Source organism: Ranitomeya variabilis, chromosome 3, assembly GCF_051348905.1.
Source record: "Ranitomeya variabilis isolate aRanVar5 chromosome 3, aRanVar5.hap1, whole genome shotgun sequence".
In the NCBI taxonomy this organism is placed as follows: Eukaryota; Metazoa; Chordata; class Amphibia; order Anura; family Dendrobatidae; genus Ranitomeya; species Ranitomeya variabilis.
The window spans coordinates 646,566,878-646,590,097 of record NC_135234.1 but is presented as its reverse complement, the minus strand read 5'-3'; the positions used below and the strand labels follow the sequence as shown (position 1 = coordinate 646,590,097).

Here is a 23,220-nt window from a genome sequence, read left to right as displayed (position 1 = left end):
GCGACTTTGCAGCGATAACGACAGCGATCCGTGACGTTGCAGCGTCCTGGATAGCGATCTCGTTGTGTTTGACACGCAGCAGCGATCTGGATCCCGCTGTGATATCGCTGGTCGGAGTTAGAAGTCCAGAACTTTATTTCGTCGCTGATCACCCGCTGTCCATCCCTGGATCGGCGTGTGTGACGCCGACCCAGCGATGTGTTCACTTGTAACCAGGGTAAATATCGGGTTACTAAGTGCAGGGCCGCGCTTAGTAACCCGATATTTACCCTGGTTACCATTGTAAAAGTTAAAAAAAAAACAGTACATACTCACATTCTGATGTCTGTCACGTCCCCCGGCATCCACAGGGTTAAAACTGCTTTCGGCAGGAGCGCTTGCTAATGCTGCGCTGCTGCCGAGAGCTTCCTGCACTGACTGTGTCAAAGCAGAGCACAGCGGTGACGTCACCGCTGTGCTCTGCTTTACTGCTGGCGCTGACACATTCAGTGCAGGAAGCTCTGAGCAGCAACGCGTAACCCTGTAGACGCCGGGGGACGTGACAGACATCAGAAGGTGAGTATGTAGTGTTTTTTTTTACTTTTACAATGGTAACAAGGGTAAATATCGGGTTATTAAGCGCGGCCCTGCACTTAGTAACCCAATGTTTACCCTGGTTACCCGGGTGCTGCAGGGGGACTTCGGCATCGTTGAAGACAGTTTCAACGATGCCAAAGTCATTCCCCTGATCGTTGGTCGCTGGAGAGAGCTGTCTGTGTGACAGCTCCCCAGCGACCTAAACAGCGACGCTGCAGCGATCGGCTCGTTGTCTATATCGCTGCAGCGTCGCTGAGTGTGACGGTACCTTTAGTAGGTGGGAAAACTTGCAAAATTGGCAGTGTATCAAATACTTTTTTCCCCCATTGCATATTGCACACTTCTCACAATGGCGGGACAAAAAAGCATGCATCACAGACCTGTAGGCCACTGAATGTTCTCATGTACCAGAGTTTCCCTCATAGTACCATCCATTGCTGCCGTTTCGATTTTTGGGTGGTTTCCCCAGTCTGACCAATACATAGTTCTGCATGAAAGACATGATTAAATACGCATTATTATGGCTTTGTGTGGGTGACACTTTTTTTCTGAAGTCCCTTCAACAAAAATTTGTCCTATACATTACCCCTGTAACGGATCCACCACTATGGCATGTGGTTCATCGATCATTCCAGAGATTAAAGTTTTCCTATGTTCTCCCTTCAACTGAGCCACCTCGATAACATCCCGGCCTGAATCGGTCCAATAAATATTTCCAGCTACCCAGTCGATGGCAATGCCTCTGGGCATCTTAAGACCTGGGATCTGTAGAGGGGAAAGAGGTCATGCTTATATGATTCCCAAAGAAAACAACTGCAAGATATATAGGACAACCCATACTTACATCCAGGTCAGTAACCCCCACGTCAATCTGACGCTTGTTGCGGTTGGAATTTGTAGACGAAGAGGGGCTATGGAGCTCTCTGTAGGAGATCTTCCCAGTGTGCCAGTTGCTCCAGTAGATCTTGTTGCCCTTCACATATACATCCATGGCATCAATGCGCACATTTTCATCACCTCTGAAGGTCTGTTCATATGCAGAGTTGGGATTAAATGGGTACAAGCTTCTGATTTCATTATCATCCGCGATGTATAGGACCTGCTGATATCCTGTGAACAAGACAATAGACAGCAATTGGCTGCATGAACAGAAACCACGTACAACCTTGTGCTCTCCACATGGTATGGCACAATAGGGGACCTTTAGGCCCATGGAAAATCCTTTCCCCACTTACCATCTGCTTTGCAGGTGTGATTTGTCTTTTTGAAGGTCTTTGCACAGGTACACATGTAGGAGCCTTTGGTATTATTACAGACCTGCGAGCAAGTACCGAACGCCAGACACTCGTTCACATCTACAGGAGAAATAGGAGTAAGTGATAGTCACTGGGATCCACTGGGAGGAAACGCTGTAAAGGATTCATGTAGATGACTGCATGTACTAAGACCTAACATTCTGCTGCTTCAGTATTATTAATATTCAACGCACCTTTATCCTCATTCATACATCTGGGTTTCTTCACACATACTGTATACACATTATAGTCTAGGGTCTGTTAACACGTCTGTGGTATTTTGGGAAGCAAACTTTTCAATGTAAGTCAATAGATTTGTGAAAAAATTCGACAGCAAATGGAGGCCATCTGCATTTCATCCATATACTGGTCAATTTACTAATGTTTAATAGGTGGGGGAAGCATGTTTTTTTTTCTTTAAAAAATATATGCTACCTTGAAGGTAAAAACTGGCACACACATCAAAAATGGCTGGTATCTATACAAATGAAACCCAAAGCAAACAACAACAAAAAAAACACAGACAACATAATGAGGCCTTAAAGTGTAAATGTTTTCTTTTATCATTTCATTATTCTCAACGATTGCATAATTCGAAAGATTGGTAATATACTTCATTACCTTATCGAGCTTCCTACTCTCCTAAATACCATGCTGCAGCGCTGTTTCAATGCCTAGTTCATGCTGCTTTAGAAGCAGCTTTCGACTGCTGCTACCTGCACATGTTATTTAAAAAGAGTTTGGGGAACTCTCCTGTCTGAGCTCATCTGCTTCTCCCCCACTTCTCAGACAAGGACATTCTTGGACACAAAGAGTTTGAACATAGTGTATTGAACTTTGCTGAGCAGCAGGTGAAAGCAGCTTCTAAAGCTGCATAAACCGGGCATTAAAACAGCACTGCAACAAGGTGTTCTGGAGGAAAATAAGGTAATATAGCATATTTCAAAACATTCAGAATTTGAAATAACTGCAGGATAAATAAATAAAAAAATAAGTTTTGTTACTCTTTAATTAGATCAGTCCAGGCTTGTAGGGTTAAAGTTAGTTTTGGATGGAGTTGCAAGAACTGCATCAACCCGAGTCTTGTCTCTTATTATTATTCAATAAAATGTTTTCAATTGAAACAAGTTTAGAGGTGTTAATATAAATATATTCTATGTTCTATCTACAGCCGGGTACACATTGCGCTTGTGCCCAGTGTCGAGCACATTTGCTCAGGAGTTATGCATATGACAGTGGCCACAATTAGGATTGATGCCAAGGCATCCTTTCATCCAGAACAACTCACTGAGAGATGTATGTCACATGGTATATGTTTCTTTGCAGTAGCCCTCTGTATGGGAAAGAATAGTCTGCTGCATTTTCACACACAGGTATACAATTCCCATACAGGCGCATGCTGCCACATGGAGGCCAAAAGAACACACCTTTGGACTCCGTCTGGTGAATGGAAACCTATGGGAATGCTACAATATTCTCCAGCAAAAGCTTCAGACGTATACTGTAGGCTAAGTGTACTGATGAACTACGGACCTAGCCTATGGCCAGTGTGTTCTAGTGGTGCCTGATGTTACCGCTTTTCTATCCAATTTTTTAGTAATTATTGGACATTTATAAAAAAAGGAGCTGAAGTCAGAGAGTGAGGACATAAAGAAAAAAAAATAGACGAGTCAGAACTTTGGCAATCCTTGTGTTCTCGGTGAGATAAGCTGCCAACTGATATGTGCGACAGCAGCTCTGCCATAGATGACACAGAAGCGCTCGTCCGAACAAGTGCTCCTATGTATGGGAGAGTTGGCGACATAGCTGTCAGCCAAACAATTGGCCGAACCGTGGTTCATCTGACAGCTATGGCTACTTTCACACTTCCGTCTTTTGTCCTCCGTTGCAATCCGTCGGTTTGGGCAAAAAACGGATCCTGCAAATGTGCTTGCAGGATGCGTTTTTTGCCCGTAGACTTTTATTAGCGACGGATGGCCACATGTCGCGTCCGTCGTGCGACGGATCCGTCGTTTTGGCGGACAAAACATCTTTCAATGTAACGTTTTTTTGTGCGTCGTGTCCGCCATTTTCGACCGCACATGTGCGGCCGAAACTCTGCCCCCTCCTCCCCGGACTGCAGAATGGGCAGCGGATGCGTTGAAGAACTGCATTCGCTGCCCACGTCGTGCAGTAATTTCACAACGTCCGTCGGTACGTCGGCCTGACGCATTGCGACGGGCCCGTACCACCGGAAATGTGAAAGTAACCTATGTAAAGAGTATGGTGTGTTTAAGTCATAGTTGTTCCATTTTTCTATCAGCAATGACAATCACCCTATTTTTCCACAGCGTTGTCACAGGTCTATTCTATAACCCCTTATGCAAATCTGACAGTTGGTAATAACTATGAAATGTTTGAGCATATCACAGTAATTGAGATTGATTTTTATGACGCATTGTACTTTATGATAAATTTAGGTCAATGTGCTCTGCATTTATTTATAAAAATATCAGAAATTTGACAAAAATTTATAAAAATGTGTAATTTTCAAACTTTAAATAATTATCCCTTAAAAAGGTTTGCTCACACTCGTGTATTTTATATATAAAAAAAAAAAAAAAAAAAAAAAAAAAAAATCGGGGTCCCATTCTCATCCAGGAGAGCGGGACGATTTTTTCTCAACTGTCATCCATCCGTGTGATGTACGTATACAATCTTTTTTTTTTTTTTTATTTACTCAGGAGCTATTAATCTTTTACAGGACCATTCAGTTTCCTATTTCACAGAATTGTAATGTATCCGTAATAATCAGATGCCGTACTGATGGTCTGTATAATATGCTATTTTTTTCTCGCACTGTAGAGATGCTGAATACAGCTAAGAAAAAAATGCACAGATCTGCGCGGCTTCATTATAACATTGGTCCTGGTGTCATCCGATTTTTTATCTGATTGCTCTTGTCAGATTTATACGCAAGTGTGAGCCCTAATCCAGTCATCCACACAAAATAGTTCATAAATAACACTCCCCTCATGTCTGCTTTATATCAGCACCATCTGTAAAATGTCCGTTTATTTTGTTAGGATGGTAGAACCTTTAAAATTATAGCAGTATTTTATTTTTTCATAGAAATTTATAAAACTTACGGTACTTTTTTAGGGACCCACCGTATTCAGTTTTGAAGTAACTTTTGGGGGTCCTCTATATTGGAAAACACCCAAAAGTGAGACCATTTTAAAAACAGCGCCTCTCATCATAATCAAAGCTGCTGCCAGGTAGTTTATTAACCCTTCAGGTGCTTTCCAGGAATTAACACAAAGTGGCATAACAGGAACAAATAATTGTATTTTTGCCACCTAAATGTCACTAACTTCTGAACAGGTTACTATAGCCGGCAGACCCTAAGGCCATTATTAGGCTGTGAATTAATATGGCAACCATCAGGACCACACAATCATGATCTCAGGGTGCTGATGGGGTTAAAGAGAGCCCCTCCTAATCCATCTAGAAGCCGTAGTGACTACTGACAGCAGCATCTAAGGGGCTAAATGACCATGGTTGGCGCCAACACTGATCGTGCCTGATGCAGCAGGGTGTCACATATAGTGGACGGCCGACAGCTGCCGCATCGTCACCTATCGGGGGACGCTATTCACTTATAGCTCCGGTCAGTTTTAAATCGTATTGGTGGTCACTAAGGGGGTACTGTAGAAATATATGTCAGGAGCTCATATACATACATGTAATGTCCTGCCAGGCTTACCTCTGCATGCACTGCTGCCTGGGATCTTCTGGAATCCATCTTTACACGTGCAGTACACAGTCTTCGGCGTCTGGACACAATTCATCTCCTCTCCGCAGATGTTGCTATCGCCATTACAGGCATAGTTTTTAGCATCTATCACAAAATGAAACATTATATTTTTGTATTTTGCCTTCAAGAATAGAAGTTACATTTTTTCTGTACGGCTGAGCACAACTAAAGAGATCTGATAAAATAAGGAATTAATTATAGAGGACCCATCAACACTGTATGAAATGGCAACGTCCCTGTACAAAGAAGTCCTACATATCTATGAAGTCCATATGGTTACTGGGGAAATCTAGAATTATTTATTTCCTTTACAAGACTCAGTCTTAGATTGTTGGATCCACGACCGGAAGAAGTTGATAACATTGATTTCTTAACATTCTGAATTGCGCTTATAGTTATTCCCTTCACATAAGGTTATTACATAGCCACCTGATAAATTGCGTATCAGTAGGTGCCTGACATCCACCGTTTGCCAGAATGGGGCTCTGCCCGATTAGAATGGAGCGTTGGCCAGCCCACTCATTCTATGCGGGACTGCTGAAGATAGCGGAGTCCAGGTGTCCACTTCCTGCTGCAGTCCCATAGCCAATGAACTGAGTGGTGGTGCGCAGGCAAGTTACCACCCATCCTTGGATCGGTGAGCATTTTAAATGTGGGGAATAACTCTATAGCAAGCAAAATAATGCACACATGGGATGTAGGTGGGCCACTTACTCTGAGGACAGTGCTCTTCATCTGAACCATCTCCACAATCATCGAAGAGGTCACACAGCAGGTTGGAGCTGACACACTTGCTATTATTACACTGGAACTCTTGCTTATCCAAGTCACAACTCTTGGGTTTATGTAAGTCTGAAAGAGCAAATTGAAACAGGAGATGGAATAGAGATACTATCAACTGCATTAAAAGAAGGCACAGCGTTACCATTTTATCACACAAGGTAAAGTATCAAAAGGGTCCAGGTAATATCAATGTAATGGCATTGAAAACTGAATGCCCACCAGTATATTTAGAAATATCTAATATCATAAGCCCAGTGAAGCTTTAGATGTACAAAGAAAGGGGATAGTATTTGGAAAAGGAACAAAGAACTAATCTTTAACTAACTAAACACCGCCTCCTCCAACTGCTCATTAAGGTAGCGCTATCCTAAGATACTCGCCAAGTACAAGGGTATTATTATTCCCCAAATATGTGAGGCGTGATCCAAAACTTCAGATCTATCCCATGAGAAAATCCCATTTACCAAAGGTGGTAACAAATCTCATGTCATCATTAGCCTAAAAACAGCAGGCCACATATTGTAGGGTGGTGACTGGCACCACTGACATAAAAAACAGTAGGTGGTGACTGGCGGCAGCAGTCTAATGATTACAGCAGAGGAACTACCGCTACTGAGGGGGTACGTACTATGCTAAGCTGAAGCCGCATATATTAAGAGTTCATTACAGTGAGTAGGTTTCCATCATGAATTTCATAGCAAAATTGGTCAAGAATGTCAGATGATAACCTATAGCTTGTGGTTGGTTGACCCAATAGGGCACTGTGCGTGGCAAGATCACTATAGCCTGTATTGGTAACCTGCTTGACACCTCACCAGCTGCCATGGATAGAGATCTCAGGGTGGTGACAGCTCATGGAAACCCCAATCCATGATGATCGGATCTCGTTGATGTTCGGATCTCAGAAATCAGACTTCATCTCCAACATCCTATCCCAATATGTAGTAGGTGTAATAATAATAATAATAATATTAGCAAACATACCTTCAATTAGAAACATAGTATAGTTCTTCAGATTTGCTATGTCACTTACCCCATGTGCAGGGCATTGCAGTAGCTTAGGTATCCATTTTTATGACCACTAAGAGCTGTCAAACTGTCGCTACATGAGCGGTCATAACCATGAATACCTAATTACTGCAACATGGGGTAAGTGACATAGCAAATCTGAAGAAGAATACTCAATTTTTAATTGGAGGTATTTGCTAATATTATTATTACTACTTTGCCTACTAAATATTGGGAATAAGATGTGGAGATGGGAATACCCTTTTAAGGTCCCCATACACTTTAGACTAATAGCAAGCTATTTTCATGGTATTTCATCCACCATCCGTTTGTGTGCTCTGTCTGACAAGTGTGAACGGAACCATATCTAGCAAGCTATTTTCATGGTATTTCATCCATCACTCCTGTGGTGCTTTTGTTTTTGTTAGTTTTTTCTTTTCTCTCTTTTTGGTTTCTGCTTTAAAGTGTTCAAAGCTATTTTTTTATTTTTCCTCTTTCCCCACTGTTTTATGGCCTTGTTCAGCATTGGTTGTTTACTCTGCATAGTAATGCCTGCTCTGGCCTTATGCTAATTGCTTAATTGCTGATTGTGGCCATTTGTTGCCTGATGCTAGCAGTCTCTTAATTTCATATATATTTAGTCTGGCTGGGATAGCACGCGCGCGGGGTCGCGTGTGCAACAGATATTAAGTGCTTGACAGTTAGACAATGGCAGTTGGACAGGGCAGGAGACAGGTAAGGTGCATAAGTTTTTCATACAATCATGCTTCTTGGTCAGTCGTACTACATTATGCAGTGATCATATCTGCTTCTTATTTGTTTTTACTTCTGCTTTCTCACAACTCGCCCGCCCTTTAACACATTCTGTGCACTCTCTCCATATCCACCCCTCCCTTCTCCCATGTATAACTCTGAGGCTCTACTGACATTTCTTACCCTCTCCAAACCATCGAATACCTCCATGCAGCACTCAAAACGCTCATACAAATCATCCCACCACCTGCTCTTTCTGTTTTTTCTCCTTTTACTAGTTGCAGGCGACATCTCCCCCAACCCTGGGCCTCCCTCCACCAGCATACATTACTCTCCTCCAGCTGCATACAGAAACCCTGCTATTCTTATTAACATTCAGTGCATACCTTCTCCTATCGCTTTCCACTGTGCTCTCTGGAATGCACGTTCTGTGTTTAACAAACTAACTTACATTCACGATTTCTTCCTCTCTAATTCCCTTAACCTTCTGGCTATTACAGAAACCTGGTCCAGCATTCAGACACCACTGCCGCTGCCGCTCTCTCATTTGGTGGGCTGAAATTTTCACATACCGCCAGAGCTGAGAACAGACAGGGTGGAGGTGTTGGTTTGCTCTTTTCATCACAATGTGCTTTCCAGGTCATCCCCCCGGTTCCCTCACTTACATTTCCTTCCTTTGAAGTCCACACCGTCAGACTCTTTAAGCCCTTCTCCTTGCGAGTGGCGGTTGTTTATCGCCCTCCAGACTCCTCCCGCCAGTTTCTAGACCACTTTGCCACCTGGCTTACTCACTTCCTATCCTGTGACATCCCCGCCCTCATCATGGGAGACTTTAACATCCCCATCAATGATCCCCTCTCCCAATCTGCCTCTCATCTTCTTTCTCTAACTTCTTCATTCGGCCTCTCACAGTTTACTAATTCTCCTACGCATGAGGATGGGAATACTCTGGACCTGGTTTTCTCCCGTCCTGCTGCATGACTTTACTAACTCCCCTCTCCCACTCTCTGACCACAACCTTCTTTCCTTCTCGGTCAAGAATTGTCTGCTCACCCGGGACACCCCCACCTACCACACTTATCGGAATACACATACCATTAATACCCAGCAGCTTATGGACAATCTCCACACATCTTTAGCCCCCATCTCCTCTCTCTCCTGTCCATACTTCGCATTGTCACACTTCAATAATACACTGAAGAATGCCCTAGATGAAGCAGCACCTTCTACATGCAGAAAGGCCGGACACAGACAACGGCAGCCCTGGCACACTATGCAAACACGCTTTCTTCAGCGTTGCTCAAGGTGTGCAGAGTGGCAGTGGAGAAAATCTCTCTTAGCAGAAGACTTCATCCACTATAGGCTCATGCTCAAAACCTATAACTCTGCCCTTCATCTGGCCAAACAATCCTACTTCACCACACTCATAACTTCACTATCCAACAACCCAAAACGAATTTTTGAAACCTTAAACTCCCTCCTGAAACCTAAAGTACAGGCCCCCATCATTAACCTCAGCAGTGAGGATCTGGCCACTTATTTCCTAGAAAAAAATCAACCACATCCATCTGGATATCTCAGCCCAATCTCCTCAGTGCCTGGATCCCCTGCCCTGCCGCACCTCAAGCTCACTAGACATCTTTGAGTCTGCATCAGAAGAAGTTTCCAAGCTCCTCGCTTCTGCTCAGCCTACCACCTGCAACAGTGACCCCGTTCCTTCACATCTCCTGCAGTCTCTCTCACCAGTGGTCACCACTCACCTGACTAAAATATTTAACCTCTCTCTTTCTTCAGGTATCTTTCCCTCCTCATTTAAACATGCCATCACAACCCCTTTACTTAAAAAGCCATCCCTGGACAGAACTGCACTGCTAAATATAGACCTGTCTCTAACCTTTCCTTCATCTCTAAACTCCTGGAACGCTTGGTCCACTCCCGTCTAATCCGCTATCTCTCGGATAACTCTCTTCTCGACCCCTTACAATCTGGTTTCCGCTCTTTACACTCCGCTGAAACTGCCCTCACTAAAGTCTCTAATGATCTAATAACAGCTAAATCCAAAGGTCATTGTTCCCTGCTGATTCTCCTGGATAAACTCATCTCTCTCACCCACAAAGCTCTCCACAGTTCCGCACCGCTTTATATCTCCTCTCTCATCTCTGAGTATCGCCCTACACGTGCCCTCCATTCTACAAATGACCTAAGACTAGCATCCCCCGTAATCCGAACCTCACACCTCCGTCTCCAAGACTTCTCTCGTGCTGCGCCAGCTGTCTGGAATGCACTTCCCCAGACGATCAGGCTGATACCTAGCCCCGACCTATTCAAGCGCGCTTTAAAAACCCATCTCTTCAAACAAGCCTACCACATCAACTACTCGGTAAACTAACTTTGCCCTGTTTCCTCCTTGCAAATATTATTCTGAATCTGCACCCTACTATTCATCTGTCTCCACACCCTCCATGCACACGATAACTGCACTTGATGCTTGACTATTGCACTTAATCACACGGGCTGATGACCGGATCATGCAGCTTTATATGAAAATCCCTATTTACTATAATTGCCAGACCTGAAATAACAAGCACTTTTCACCTATTGTGTCCCCCCCATTTCCTTGTAGATTGTAAGCTTGCGAGCAGGGACCTCACTCCTAATGTCACTGTTTAAATTGTCTTAACTTGTATTGAATTTATTGTCTGTAGATGTCCCCGCTAATTGTAAAGTGCTGCGGAATATGTTGGCGCTATATAAATAAAAATTATTATTAATATTATTATTATTACTGTCAGACAAACCCGCCGATATTGAAATATTCGGACAAGAGTCTAATGGTTTGTGCTGATTGTGGGGGTAAATGACAATGGGGCATATCCAATTTCAGAGTTACAATAGTATTGTTCTCCTGGCTATAAGCTGCAGGCCAACATGTCAGCTGGCAGCTTTCACATAGACAGCACAGGAGCACTTGGCCAAACCAGCGCTCCTCGTCAGAGTTGGCTGAGTCATCATTTGGCTGACAGCTGAGCCTTTAAAGCCTAGGATGCAGAATATCTACACAATACAAACTTCAGTATACCACAAATTCATAGGTCTAGCAAATGCTAAAATAGTTTTTTGGGTTTTTCTAATAACAGCATGAATGACTATTCTGCACAGGAATTAAAGGAGATTGTCGAGTGAAATAAAGTCAAAGGAGATCCCTTGCTGATTGGTGGGTGTCCGACCAGTGGGACCTGCATTGATCTGCTGAATGGGAAACTTTTGCAGTATATGACGGAGAACTTTTGTCCCGGTTACAAAATCTTGTGGCAGGTCAGATGCCCTTTTCTAATGGGGATAAAAGTTTCATGTTCTGCTGATAAGTGCTGGCCCCAGTGGTCAGACCACCACCAATCAATAAGCTATCAACTATCCTGTGGATAATACATAACTTGTTTTAACCAGACTATCTCTTTATGGAGAGATAAGGTTATCTCATCAAAATAAATGAATTCTTCAGGAACACTTGTACAGCTAACCTTTGTTTATGGGGATCGAATTTTTTGCATCATTCAGAAATAGATTTGGCTGCAATGGTCATTGCTATGATTGGGGAGAGCACATATTGTTGGTATTAATTTTACAAAGGAAATGTATTTTAGGTTGTCATGTTTAGTAGAAAACCCTTCTGCCACTAGACTCTACTTTAAAACATTTTAAGCCAAAATGTTTTATTTGGCAACTCTACAATGAGTTTTGTTTCCGTAACCCAGTACTCACCACAGTTTTCTTCATCCGTGCCATCTCCACAGTTGTCGACTCCATCACAGACACGAGCCACACTCAGACAGACACGGTCGTTCCTGCAGCGGAACTGTCTGTATGGAGGACAAGCGAACTTCACTAGTGGAAACAGAAATATATTAATAATCATTGTTTCACAAACCAGAGAGGCACCATAATATCCCAACCTCGATTTTATATATATATATATATATATATATATATATATATATATATATATATATATATATATGTATATATGTATGTATGTATGTATGTATGTATGTATGTATGTATATATATATATATATATATATATATATATATACACTCACCGGCCACTTTATTAGGTACACCATGCTAGTAACGGGTTGGACCCCCTTTTGCCTTCAGAACTGCCTCAATTCTTCGTGGCATAGATTCAACAAGGTGCTGGAAGCATTCCTCAGAGATTTTGGTCCATACTGACATGATGGCATCACACAGTTGCCGCAGATTTGTCGGCTGCACATCCCAATGATGCTCCATACAAGGCAGGATGGATCCATGCTTTCATGTTGTTTACGCCAAATTCTGACCCTACCATCCGAATGTCGCAGCAGAAATCGAGACTCATCAGACCAAGCAACGTTTTTCCAATCTTCTACTGTCCAATTTCGATGAGTTTGTACAAATTGTAGCCTCAGTTTCCTGTTCTTAGCTGAAAGGAGTGGTACCCGGTGTGGTCTTCTGCTGCTGTAGCCCATCTGCCTCAAAGTTCGACGCACTGTGCGTTCAGAGATGCTCTTAGGCCTACCTTGGTTGTAACGGGTGGCGATTTGAGTCACTGTTGCCTTTCTATCAGCTCGAACCAGTCTGCCCATTCTCCTCTGACCTCTGGCATCAACAAGGCATTTCCGCCCACAGAACTGCCGCTCACTGGATTTTTTTTCTTTTTCGGACCATTCTCTGTAAACCCTAGAGATGGTTGTGCGTGAAAATCCCAGTAGATCAGCAGTTTCTGAAATACTCAGACCAGCCCTTCTGGCACCAACAACCATGCCACGTTCAAAGGCACTCAAATCACCTTTCTTCCCCATACTGATGCTCGGTTTGAACTGCAGGAGATTGTCTTGACCATGTCTACATGCCTAAATGCACTGAGTTGCCGCCATGTGATTGGCTGATTAGAAATTAAGTGTTAACAAGAAGTTGGACAGGTGTACCTAATAAAGTGGCCGGTGAGTGTATATATATATATATATATATAATATATATATATATATATATATATATATATATATATATATATATACACACACACACACACACACACATACACACACTACCGGTGCTATTGCGCTTCTATGGGTCAATCATTGACATTGACCAACAGAAGTGCAATAGCGCGAAACGGCCGTCGTCACACGTACATTCCATCTCCCATTGAAGATATTTTAACCGTTTATCAATAAAGGACAGATTTCCAAGACTGGTGAGTGCCACCTACTTCTTTCTTCATATAAGGACTTTCAGTGCTGTTGCTTTCCTGGCGGGCACCCGAAGTCTCAGGTGTAATATGCCTGCAGTTATACACCTTATAAACGCATGTAGCTATAGCGGTACCTAGTGGTGCGGATCACTTTCTTACTTGGGTGGATATATCTATATATATATAATTGCCTAAGGGGTACTTCCATCTGTTTGTCTGTAACGGAAATCCTGGGTCGCTGATTGGTCGCGGCCGACCAGATTGGGCTGGGATTTAAACACCGCTTCACTTTTTACTATTGATGCTGCCTATGCAGCATCAATAGTAAAAACATAGAATGTTAAAAATAATAAAAAAAACCCCAAAACTTTACATTCTCACCTTCCGCTCCAGTCTTTTCCGCTCCTCGCGCTCCGGTCACAAGAATGCATTGCGGCAATGAGCCGAGATCACGTGGCGGTCTCGCGAGACCGCTACATGATCACGGGTTATTGCCGCAAAGCATTACTGGGAACGGAGCATTGCGAGGAGCATCGGTAAAGGCCTCAGCTGGATCCGGCGGCCGACGGAAGGTGAGTATATAACAATTTTTTATTTTAATTGTTTTTTTAAACAGGGATATGGTGCCCACATTGCTATATACTACGTGGGCTGTGTTATATACTGCGTGGGCTGTGCTATATACTACGTGCCTGTGCAATATACTATGTGGCTGTGTTATATACTGCGTAGGCTATGCTATATACTACGTGCCTGTGCTATATACTACATGGGCTGTGTTGTATACTGCGTGGGCTGTGCTATCTGTGCTATATACTACGTGGTCTGTGTTATATACTACGTGGCTGTGCATTCTAGAATACCCGATGCGTTCGAAAAGGGCCACCATCTAGTATACATATACTGTATATATTCCCTGACCAGCATTCCAATGGCCTTTCAGACAGTGAACAAAAAGGTAAACAGCACAAAAAGATGTAAAAAAGAGGACTTTAATGCCCTGTGGCTTGGCAACATTTCGGATTAAACAAGTCCTATTTCAAGCCTTTTTTTGCTGTTTGCCTTTTAGTTTACTATATATGCAGTACAGACCAAAAGTTTGGACACACCTTCTCATTTAAAGATTTTTCTGTATTTTCATGACTAGGCAGCATCAATAGTAAAAAGTTGGGGACACACAGGATTAATTGCAGTGATAACGGAGTGCGTTACCCACGGTATAACGCTGTCCGTTACCGCTGGCATTATCCCTGTGTTTGTGGTGACCAGAGGGGAGTATGGAGCGGGCACCGGGCACTGACTGCAGGGGAGTAGGGAGGGACTAATCGGACTGTGCCCGTCGCTGATTGGTCGCGGCAGCCATGACAGGCAGCTGGCGAGACCAATCAGCGACGCAGGATTTCCGTTACGGAAGTTGCGGACAGAAAGATGGGAGTAACCCTTAGACAATTATAGATATATATATATATATATATATATATATATATATATATATATATATACACACACATTTATTTTTACAATAGAGGCGGAACAATGTTACTTGGCATTGGAACAAGTCAAGCTGCAGGTCACCGTCATGATAATATGGTTGGAAATGACTAAAATGCGGAAGGTGCAAAGTGACATGACATTACTTACTGCACTCTTCTGGTTTTTCATCCGAGTTGTCCCCACAGTCGTCCTCTCCATCACATCTCCAAGCCAAAGGTTTGCACAGAGTGTTGTTACACTGAAATTCGTCCAGGGGGCAGGTTCTCACTACTGAAGAGACAATATTTCTTAAGTATCAGCCAAATGTATTCTTTTAGACCTTATTTAGATGCCCGTTTTTCACCTGTTCTATCCATTGTTTCACAGATACAACATGTATCCATTATAATCTATGGGGCTTTTCACAAATCCATTTTTTTTTGCGGACCAAGTAATCATGCTAAAATCATGGAGACATGTCAGTTTTTTATCAGCATCATGAATACACCAATACAAGACTAAGGGTCTGAGAAAATCACGGGCAGCACACGGATGCTATCAGTGTACAGTCCATGTACTGTTATCTGCGATTAACAATGCAATGGATAGGAGAAGCGGTCATGGTTTTATTTATCTATATGTGAAAATCACTGATGAGACACCGATGGTAAAAACTGACCAAACACTGATGAAACTCAGATCCAAAACATTGATGACGCTCAGACCATTTTTTTAAATTTTCTTTTTTTCAAACAGTGACCTTTGAATGAGGCTCACAAATATTCTAAACTTCTAGAGTGGCTGCCGTTTTAATTTTTATTTCCTAAATCAATAGTACACATGAAAATATGTAGCTCTGTAACACATTTGCTTCTTCCTACACTTGGATTGATCTTTTGCTTTCAGGGTAAAATCTGTATCTAGTGAAAAATAGTGAAAATAGATTTTCCCATTACTGAGATAGGAAATGGCACTTGGTGCTTTTAAAATTCTATGGTGATGGTGATGAGGAGAAGCTAGAGGCGGACACAGACATCCTACTTCCAGATCCATAGAACTTTATGAGCACCAAAGGCCGTCTCCTATCTCAGTAATAGGAACATCTGTATTCACTGAAGACACATTTTACCCGTGCATTTTCACGTATACTATTGATTTATGAACTAAACATTGAAACACTGGTTACTTTTTAAAGGCGTTTTCCATGAACAGTGTACATTTTTTATTTAATAGATCTTAAGAGTAAAAATAATTTCCACAACTGGATGTGTATGGAAAAAAAAATGTTCCTGCACTGAGGTAATCTTATAAATGTGCCCCAACTGTGTACTGTGTAATGGCCGTGTCTGACTGTACAGGGACAAGGTCTGATCATACCACAGCTCCTGGGCAGGGGAGGAAGCTAAAGGGAGGATACAGTCAGGACAGCATGAGATCACACCTGATTCTTTCTGTGAGGCAAAACATTTTACTTCCTGTTTTTAAGCAATGTTTTACCTCACAGAAAGAATCAGCTGTGATCCTGTGCTGTAATGTCTATATACTCTCTTGCTTCCTCCCTTGCCCGGGAGCTGTGGTATGATCAGACCATGTTCCTGTATGGTCAGACACGGCCATTACACAGGACACAGCAGGGCTACATTTACAAATATCCATGTTTCACTCTAAAACGCAGCGGAATTTCAGAGAAAACATCATTTGATCAGGGTAATGTGTTAGATATACAAACATGACTTTCCCACTCATTTCTCAGTTATACTATTGCGGCTTAGTGAAATGCAGAATACAGGGAACCTATCCATTGGTCAGTGACCAGTCTGTTTATATGTTATCAGTGGATGAAGAGGGCTCTGGTTATCGAGAACCAAAAGGCCCATGATGGATGAGTGTCCGCTGCTGTGCTCTGCCCAGAGATGGGGCAGGTTTGCTTACATGTGTGCTCCTTACAAGCTGTAATTCCACATCGTGCTGGCCAGCAGCTGTAGTGCCTGCGCTTACTACAAGGTGGTAACATCAGCCTTACCTCTAGTGCTGCAGTTCACTTCATCGCTTCCATCCATACAGTCGGCATCAGCATCGCAGCGCCAGCGGTGAGGGATGCAGTGGCCATTTGTACACTGGAATTGGTCTTGCTCACAGCGTAACTGACAACCTTTCTATTTGATGAAAACAAAAAAATTGGAAGAACACAAATATGAACAGCAGCTAATTCTGGAACAATAGGAATATTATTTAGGCCACATTCACACTAGCAGTATTTGGTCAGTATTTTCCCTCAGTATCTGTAAGCCAAAACCAGGAGTGGGTGATAAATACAGAAGTGGTGCATATGTTTTTATTATACTTTTCCTCGGATTGTTCCATTTCAGATTTTGACTTACAAATACTGAGGTAAGATACTGACCAAATACTGACCGTGTGAACGTGGCCTCAAGCCTACTAAGGTTTTTGTGAAAATGTTTGAACATACCAGAGCTTCCCTACATCCATGTGCTCAGGATATTCTAATATTGACTGAGTTAGTTTCCCAAATCAAAGGGGTGGTACAAGATTGGTGACATATCCATAGGAAAAGTCAATGACAGGGAGATAAAGTGCAGCCATGAAGCAATGTATGGGGCTGCGGTGTTCCCCCGTCTATACTCGGGCGCTGCCAGGGCTCATCGGTTATCTGTTCGGGTGCTGACTTTTAGACCCCTACCACTCTCATACCATACATACATGTCATCAATTATTAAGTATCAGACAACCCCTTTTAAATATACAACTTATGTGTTTCTCTATGAGTAATACATGGAATGTTGGCGATTCTCAAGCGTAACCATAGTTTTCCAGTGCTCTAAATAAATGAGTACACCCCCTTTGAAAAGTCAGCTTTTATTCAATCTCACTGATCGCAAGAACAATTTCCAACATTTTGGCAAGAACATTTTTTTAATCCAATAATATCAAAGGTTAATCTTATAACTTCCATTACAACATCTTCAGTTTTACTTGAGTTGATACAAAAATAAATACACCCCACATCAAATACAACTACATCTAGTACTTTCGGATAAGAAATCGTGAATAACATTAGACAAGAGTAATAGGAGTAAACTCCATACAGCATATCACATACAAAAAGAACAAAGGCTACAAAGATCCAAGATATTTAATATTATTAAAAATGAGTTATATTAAAATACAAAGTAGCAGAAAGCGAAAAATATCTTAATTCAATAATGACCAAAAAATTAAATATAAAGTGAGCTTCACCGGAATAATCAAAACTAAATAGCAGTACAAAGGTACTACGTATATACAGTAAGTGTAATTATCATTTACTCTTCTTAAATATGTCCACGTCTGTTGCTCCTGGACCCCAACGTGCGTTTCGTGTAAGTTTCTCTCATTCTATACACACCTATTATTCGCTGTTTGCCACTCTGTATTTTAATATTTAATATAATTAAAAATTAATTATATTTTAGGTATTCACAATAAAAGGAAGAAAAGGAGTCACATGGCCGTGCCGTATGGATAAAAAATATGTACCGGTAACTTTATTTTAAAAGAAAAGTTGTCCAGACAATTAAAAACATTGCCCATTCTCATGCACGTTTCCGGCAGAAGCCCTTAGTCATAGAATTTCATTCTATGAGGACAGCATCAAATTTTCTAGGCATGGAATAGGCGACATATTGCAACATCAATCTTTTTCCATTCTTCAAAAGCGACCTTTTACAGCCTGGACTATGGATGCAAAGTGATGCTCAACTTGTCTCTTCAGAATTCAACATACGGTGTGTGTACGATTGGGTTCAGATCAGGAGACATAGTTGGCCACTCAATCACTTTCACCCTGTTCTTCTTTAGAAATGCAACTGTGGCCTTCGATGTGTGTTCTGGAACATTATTATGTAGGAAAAGTGAATGGAGTAATGGAGCATATTCTCTTTCGGACTACATCAGTGCATGTGTGAGTTCATGATTCCATAAATGAAATGTAGCTCCCCAACACCAGGAGTCCTCATGCAGTCCCACATAAAGACACTGCCACCATCATGTTTCACTGTAGGCACAATGCATTTTTGTACTCCTCATCTTTATGATACCATAGAGTCATAAAGAGCCATTCGTTCCAAAAACATCCCAATAGTCTTCATATTTTTCAACACGGCCCGGGCAAATTGTAGGTGTGCTTTTCTGTACATGTACTTTAGAAGAGGCTTCCTTCATGGAAGACACCCATGCATGCCATTCCTCTGCAGTGTATGCCAAATTGTGTCACAGGAAACACTCAAACTGGTTTGGCATTCTACTTCTTTAGCTAACTGCAGTGAATTTGCAAGTCGATTTTCTTCAATCATTCTCATAAGACTCTCCTATTTAGGTGTTGACTTCCATGGTCAGCCTGTACGTCTCTGTGGGATTGTTACAGTTCCATTTTTGTTAAATTTTTGCATCACTTTTGCTATAGTATTCTGACTGATTAGTAAAGTTTTGATGATCTTCTTGAAGCCTTCACTTTTCTTGTGTAAAGAAATTATTTTCTTTCTCAGGTCTGGTGACATTTCTCTTACATAACAAAATTTCCCTTATGTACGTAAGGGAAATTTTGTTATATAATATTGTATTGAGGTATTTAAAATATTTGGGATTTGTATTACTTATTTCTCTTACATGTAGTGCCATTGCTGACAGTATGAAACAGGAAGGGGTTTTCTTGTAATATATCTTGGAATAATATTTACTCCCACAATTGGATGTGTTTTAAAAAAAATGTTCCTGTGCTGAGATAACCTTATAAATGTGCCGCTGCTGTGTACTGTGTAATGGCTGTTTCTGACCACACAGGAACATGGTCTGATCATACCACAGCTCCTGGGGAAAACCCCTTTACGTAATGCCTTTTTATAGTGAACTGTCTGCTGGACAAATGGTTAATGAGTAATTAAACTTATCTGTGGTTAAATTCTTGATAGTTAGAATTTTGTAGTCTAAACTATAGCTTTGTTCCTAAGACTTTCATTGGGCTGAACACATTTTTGCAACATTGTTTTGAAAACAGTACCAGAAAAGCCTATGATATTTCAGAAATCTCATGCACACACATTGTTTTTGTCATCAGTATTTTGTGCTTTGCATGTTTTTTTGGACATCGAGAACGTCACTTCTTTCAGTGTTTTTCATCCATTGAAAGCAATGGGTAATGACAAAAAGCAAGTACAGCAGTATATGAAACCCATTTATTTTGTGATTTTCCAAGTTTACCATCTTGTCTTGACCTGAGATGGCTGTTGGGATTAGTACAGTTTAATTAAATTACTGATATGCGCAAAGTAAACATTAGCCAACCAGGGTGTGAGATTGAAGAGTGCCTGTGGCTGACCAAGGTGTGAGATTGCTCAATGCCTGAGCAACTGAATGGCAGACCAAAGTGTGAAAGTTAAACAGTGTCCTACAAATTCAATGCACTGCCAGTGTCTTAGAAAAATTATTCCAGACCAATTCACCTCCCTCAGCTTTTACATTTGTAGGTGTATTGTTTCACGAATAAATATCTTGCATTGGTGACAAGTGTTCATGCTTCTGTGGTGGAAGCAAAGCTGAACTTTGGATTCCTGAAAAACGCAGCAAAAAACGCACCAAAATATGCATCTTTGACGCTGCTTCTTTTCTACCAAGAGTGTAGGTTTTGCTGCAGAAAAACAGCAAAAATGCCTAGTGTGAACTTTGCCTTAGGTGTGCAAAATAACAAATCTTGTTTGCAATCAATGGTCCACATTTATGTGTGCGTTTTGTAGTATGATATCTCCTAGAAAATGTTGGTTGTGAAAGGAAACTATAGATTTTCTAATCAATCTGTTGGGGTGTACGCATTTATGCTGAGCACTGAATATGAAGGCTGTGTACCTAAGAGTTTGAGTTCTTACCTCATCTGACCCATCAATACAGTCATGATCTCCATCACACTTCCAACGACCAGCAATACAACGCCCATTGGCACAAGAAAATTCACTTTCTGAACATGGCCTTGGTGCTATAAAAAATAGGAAAGGTCTATTTTTATGGACATAAGTGGCAGTAATCTTTACGCCTATAGCTTGACAACGTTACCCCTAATGAACAAAAAAAGTGTCTCTTCTCCAAGTTGACAGAATCAGGGTTCATGCACAGTGGTGTTAAGTTACCCAATGTTGAGGCTTTTTTAAAGGGATTGTCCAGTTTAAAAAAAAAAAAAAAAAACATAAATCTTCCTAAAACAGCAAGTTATTTAATATGATAATACAGATTAATTATGCCAGGTGCCCCGATTACCAGTCATCTGCTCTGTACCCGAGTTTGGTAGCGCCACTCCCATTCAAGTGCTCAACATGGAGGATGCATCCTGTGATGGCCCATGATTAGTACTGTGTGTAAAGGGGGCTGTCTGACTGTTCATTTCCATAGCTAAAACCAGCCCACTGTCTATGCGTCAGTTCTTATAAAGAAGGGGGCTGGCTTAGCTACTTTACAGCATTGGGTTGGTACCTAGGACCAGAGCATATAGCTGATAACCGGGACAACTTGATTTATTTTATTTTTTCTTTACTGGAACCTGCTTTACACAGGTCAACAGACAGTAGACTAGGTAACATAGTGAAGACATGGGGCTGCACATGAGGGTTTCGGCATGCGTCATGCATTATGGTTGTTATTGCAGCTTAAGAAACAAGAATATAAAATCCTGTACAGTAACAACTAAATAATGCATGAAGGCTCCAGGGGAAACATTAGGAAGGGGCTGACTGGTTTAGACAACTTTTTGTTAAATATCTTATAAGTGCTTATAAAATGGGTCCTCCGATCAGCACCTCCTACTGCAATTACCAGTATCCCATTACTTGTAATGGACAGTGCTCTACTTCACTTTAAAAGGATCATTTATCATGGGGCGATTGGCTCGTCTAAACTGGTCAACCACTATAAATGTGCATCAACCCACTTCCATTTTGCTACACTCATGTGCATCATTTATTGACACCGGTGTGCCTGAGCCCTATAGATCATATCAAGACAGGAGGCCATATTCCTGCATGGAACTACATGGAACAGACCAGTCAATGTTATAACAAATATACTCAATTCCCCACTGGCATAAATGCACACATTACTACAATGATACAGTCAATGGCGAGTGACTATTAAGGTGGGGAAGATATATTACTGTGATTAGAACATAAATCAGATACATAATTCATCTCCTGGGGGGATACAGTATTGGAGAATGTCTTATGTCTAATAATACCTGCCAGCATACTGTACAATATAGGTTTATATTTATTGTCTTTAATATACTGTAAGATAGATATGTAGACAGATAGATAGGTAGATAATTAATAGATAGATAATAGACAGACATGTAGACAGACATAGATAATAGACAGATAGATGATAGATAGATAATAGATAATGATAAATAGATGATAGATAATATATAGATAATAGATAATAGATACAGTAGATAGATAGATAATAGATAGATAACAGATGATATATAATAGCTAGATGATAGATAGATGATAGATAATAGATAGATGATAGATGAATAATAGATAGATGATAGATAGATAGATATTCAATGTTGTAATCAATGCTATGGCCATTTTGCTCTTGATAAAATAATAAGTGAAGAATGTTACATGGTCTTATGTCAATTTGTTATTAGGTTTTATAAGGTTAAACCCCAACATGTTGATCCAAAAGAAGGCAAAAACCCCATGAGGTGATCAAATGTTTCTATGAAATGAAACCAGCTCTACCCTCACCTACTGTATCCTCACCCATCCCCTGTAGACTATGAGCCCTCACGGGCAGGGTCCTCTCTCCTCCTGTACTTGTGTGTGCCTTGTTTTACTCATGTTTATTGTACTTGTCTATATTTGCTCCGCTCACATGTAAAGCGCCATGGAATACTGTATTTTTCCGACTATAAGACGCACTCCCCCCCAAAAAAAAACAAGGGGGGAAAATGGGGGGTGCGTCTTATAGTTGGAATACAGGCTTACCGGCAGTGGTGGTGCGGCGGCAGAGGTGCGGGGATGAGGAGGCGCAGTAAGCGGTATGGCGTGAGCGGGGTCCCATCCACAGGTGAGGTGACGCAGCAGCCCGGGAAGCAGCAGAGCCGGGTGAATCATGGCGTTATCGGTGGTGGCGGCCATCTTCCTGAGGCCGCGCGTGTGCAGATGGAGTGCTCTGCTTCCCGGGGCTTCAGGAAAAAGGCCGCCGCGATCTCCATCTGCGCTTGCGCGACCTCCCGCGGCCATTTTCTTGAA

General features: G+C 41.6%; 1 protein-coding gene across 1 annotated transcript in view; it reads right to left on the bottom strand.

Annotated features, from left to right (window-relative positions):
- The window catches only part of LRP1 (LDL receptor related protein 1), a 379,537-nt gene that overhangs the window by 22,948 nt on the left and 333,369 nt on the right, over positions 1 to 23,220 (bottom strand). The window contains exons 69-78 of the mRNA XM_077297715.1: positions 20,839 to 20,945; positions 16,944 to 17,076; positions 15,089 to 15,211; positions 11,974 to 12,096; positions 6,382 to 6,519; positions 5,617 to 5,751; positions 1,812 to 1,931; positions 1,421 to 1,686; positions 1,163 to 1,341; positions 957 to 1,063 (exon numbers count right to left, since the gene is read on the bottom strand). Of these exons, the coding sequence (XP_077153830.1) occupies positions 957 to 1,063; positions 1,163 to 1,341; positions 1,421 to 1,686; positions 1,812 to 1,931; positions 5,617 to 5,751; positions 6,382 to 6,519; positions 11,974 to 12,096; positions 15,089 to 15,211; positions 16,944 to 17,076; positions 20,839 to 20,945 (1,431 nt within the window). The remainder of the gene's footprint in view (positions 1 to 956; positions 1,064 to 1,162; positions 1,342 to 1,420; positions 1,687 to 1,811; positions 1,932 to 5,616; positions 5,752 to 6,381; positions 6,520 to 11,973; positions 12,097 to 15,088; positions 15,212 to 16,943; positions 17,077 to 20,838; positions 20,946 to 23,220) is intronic.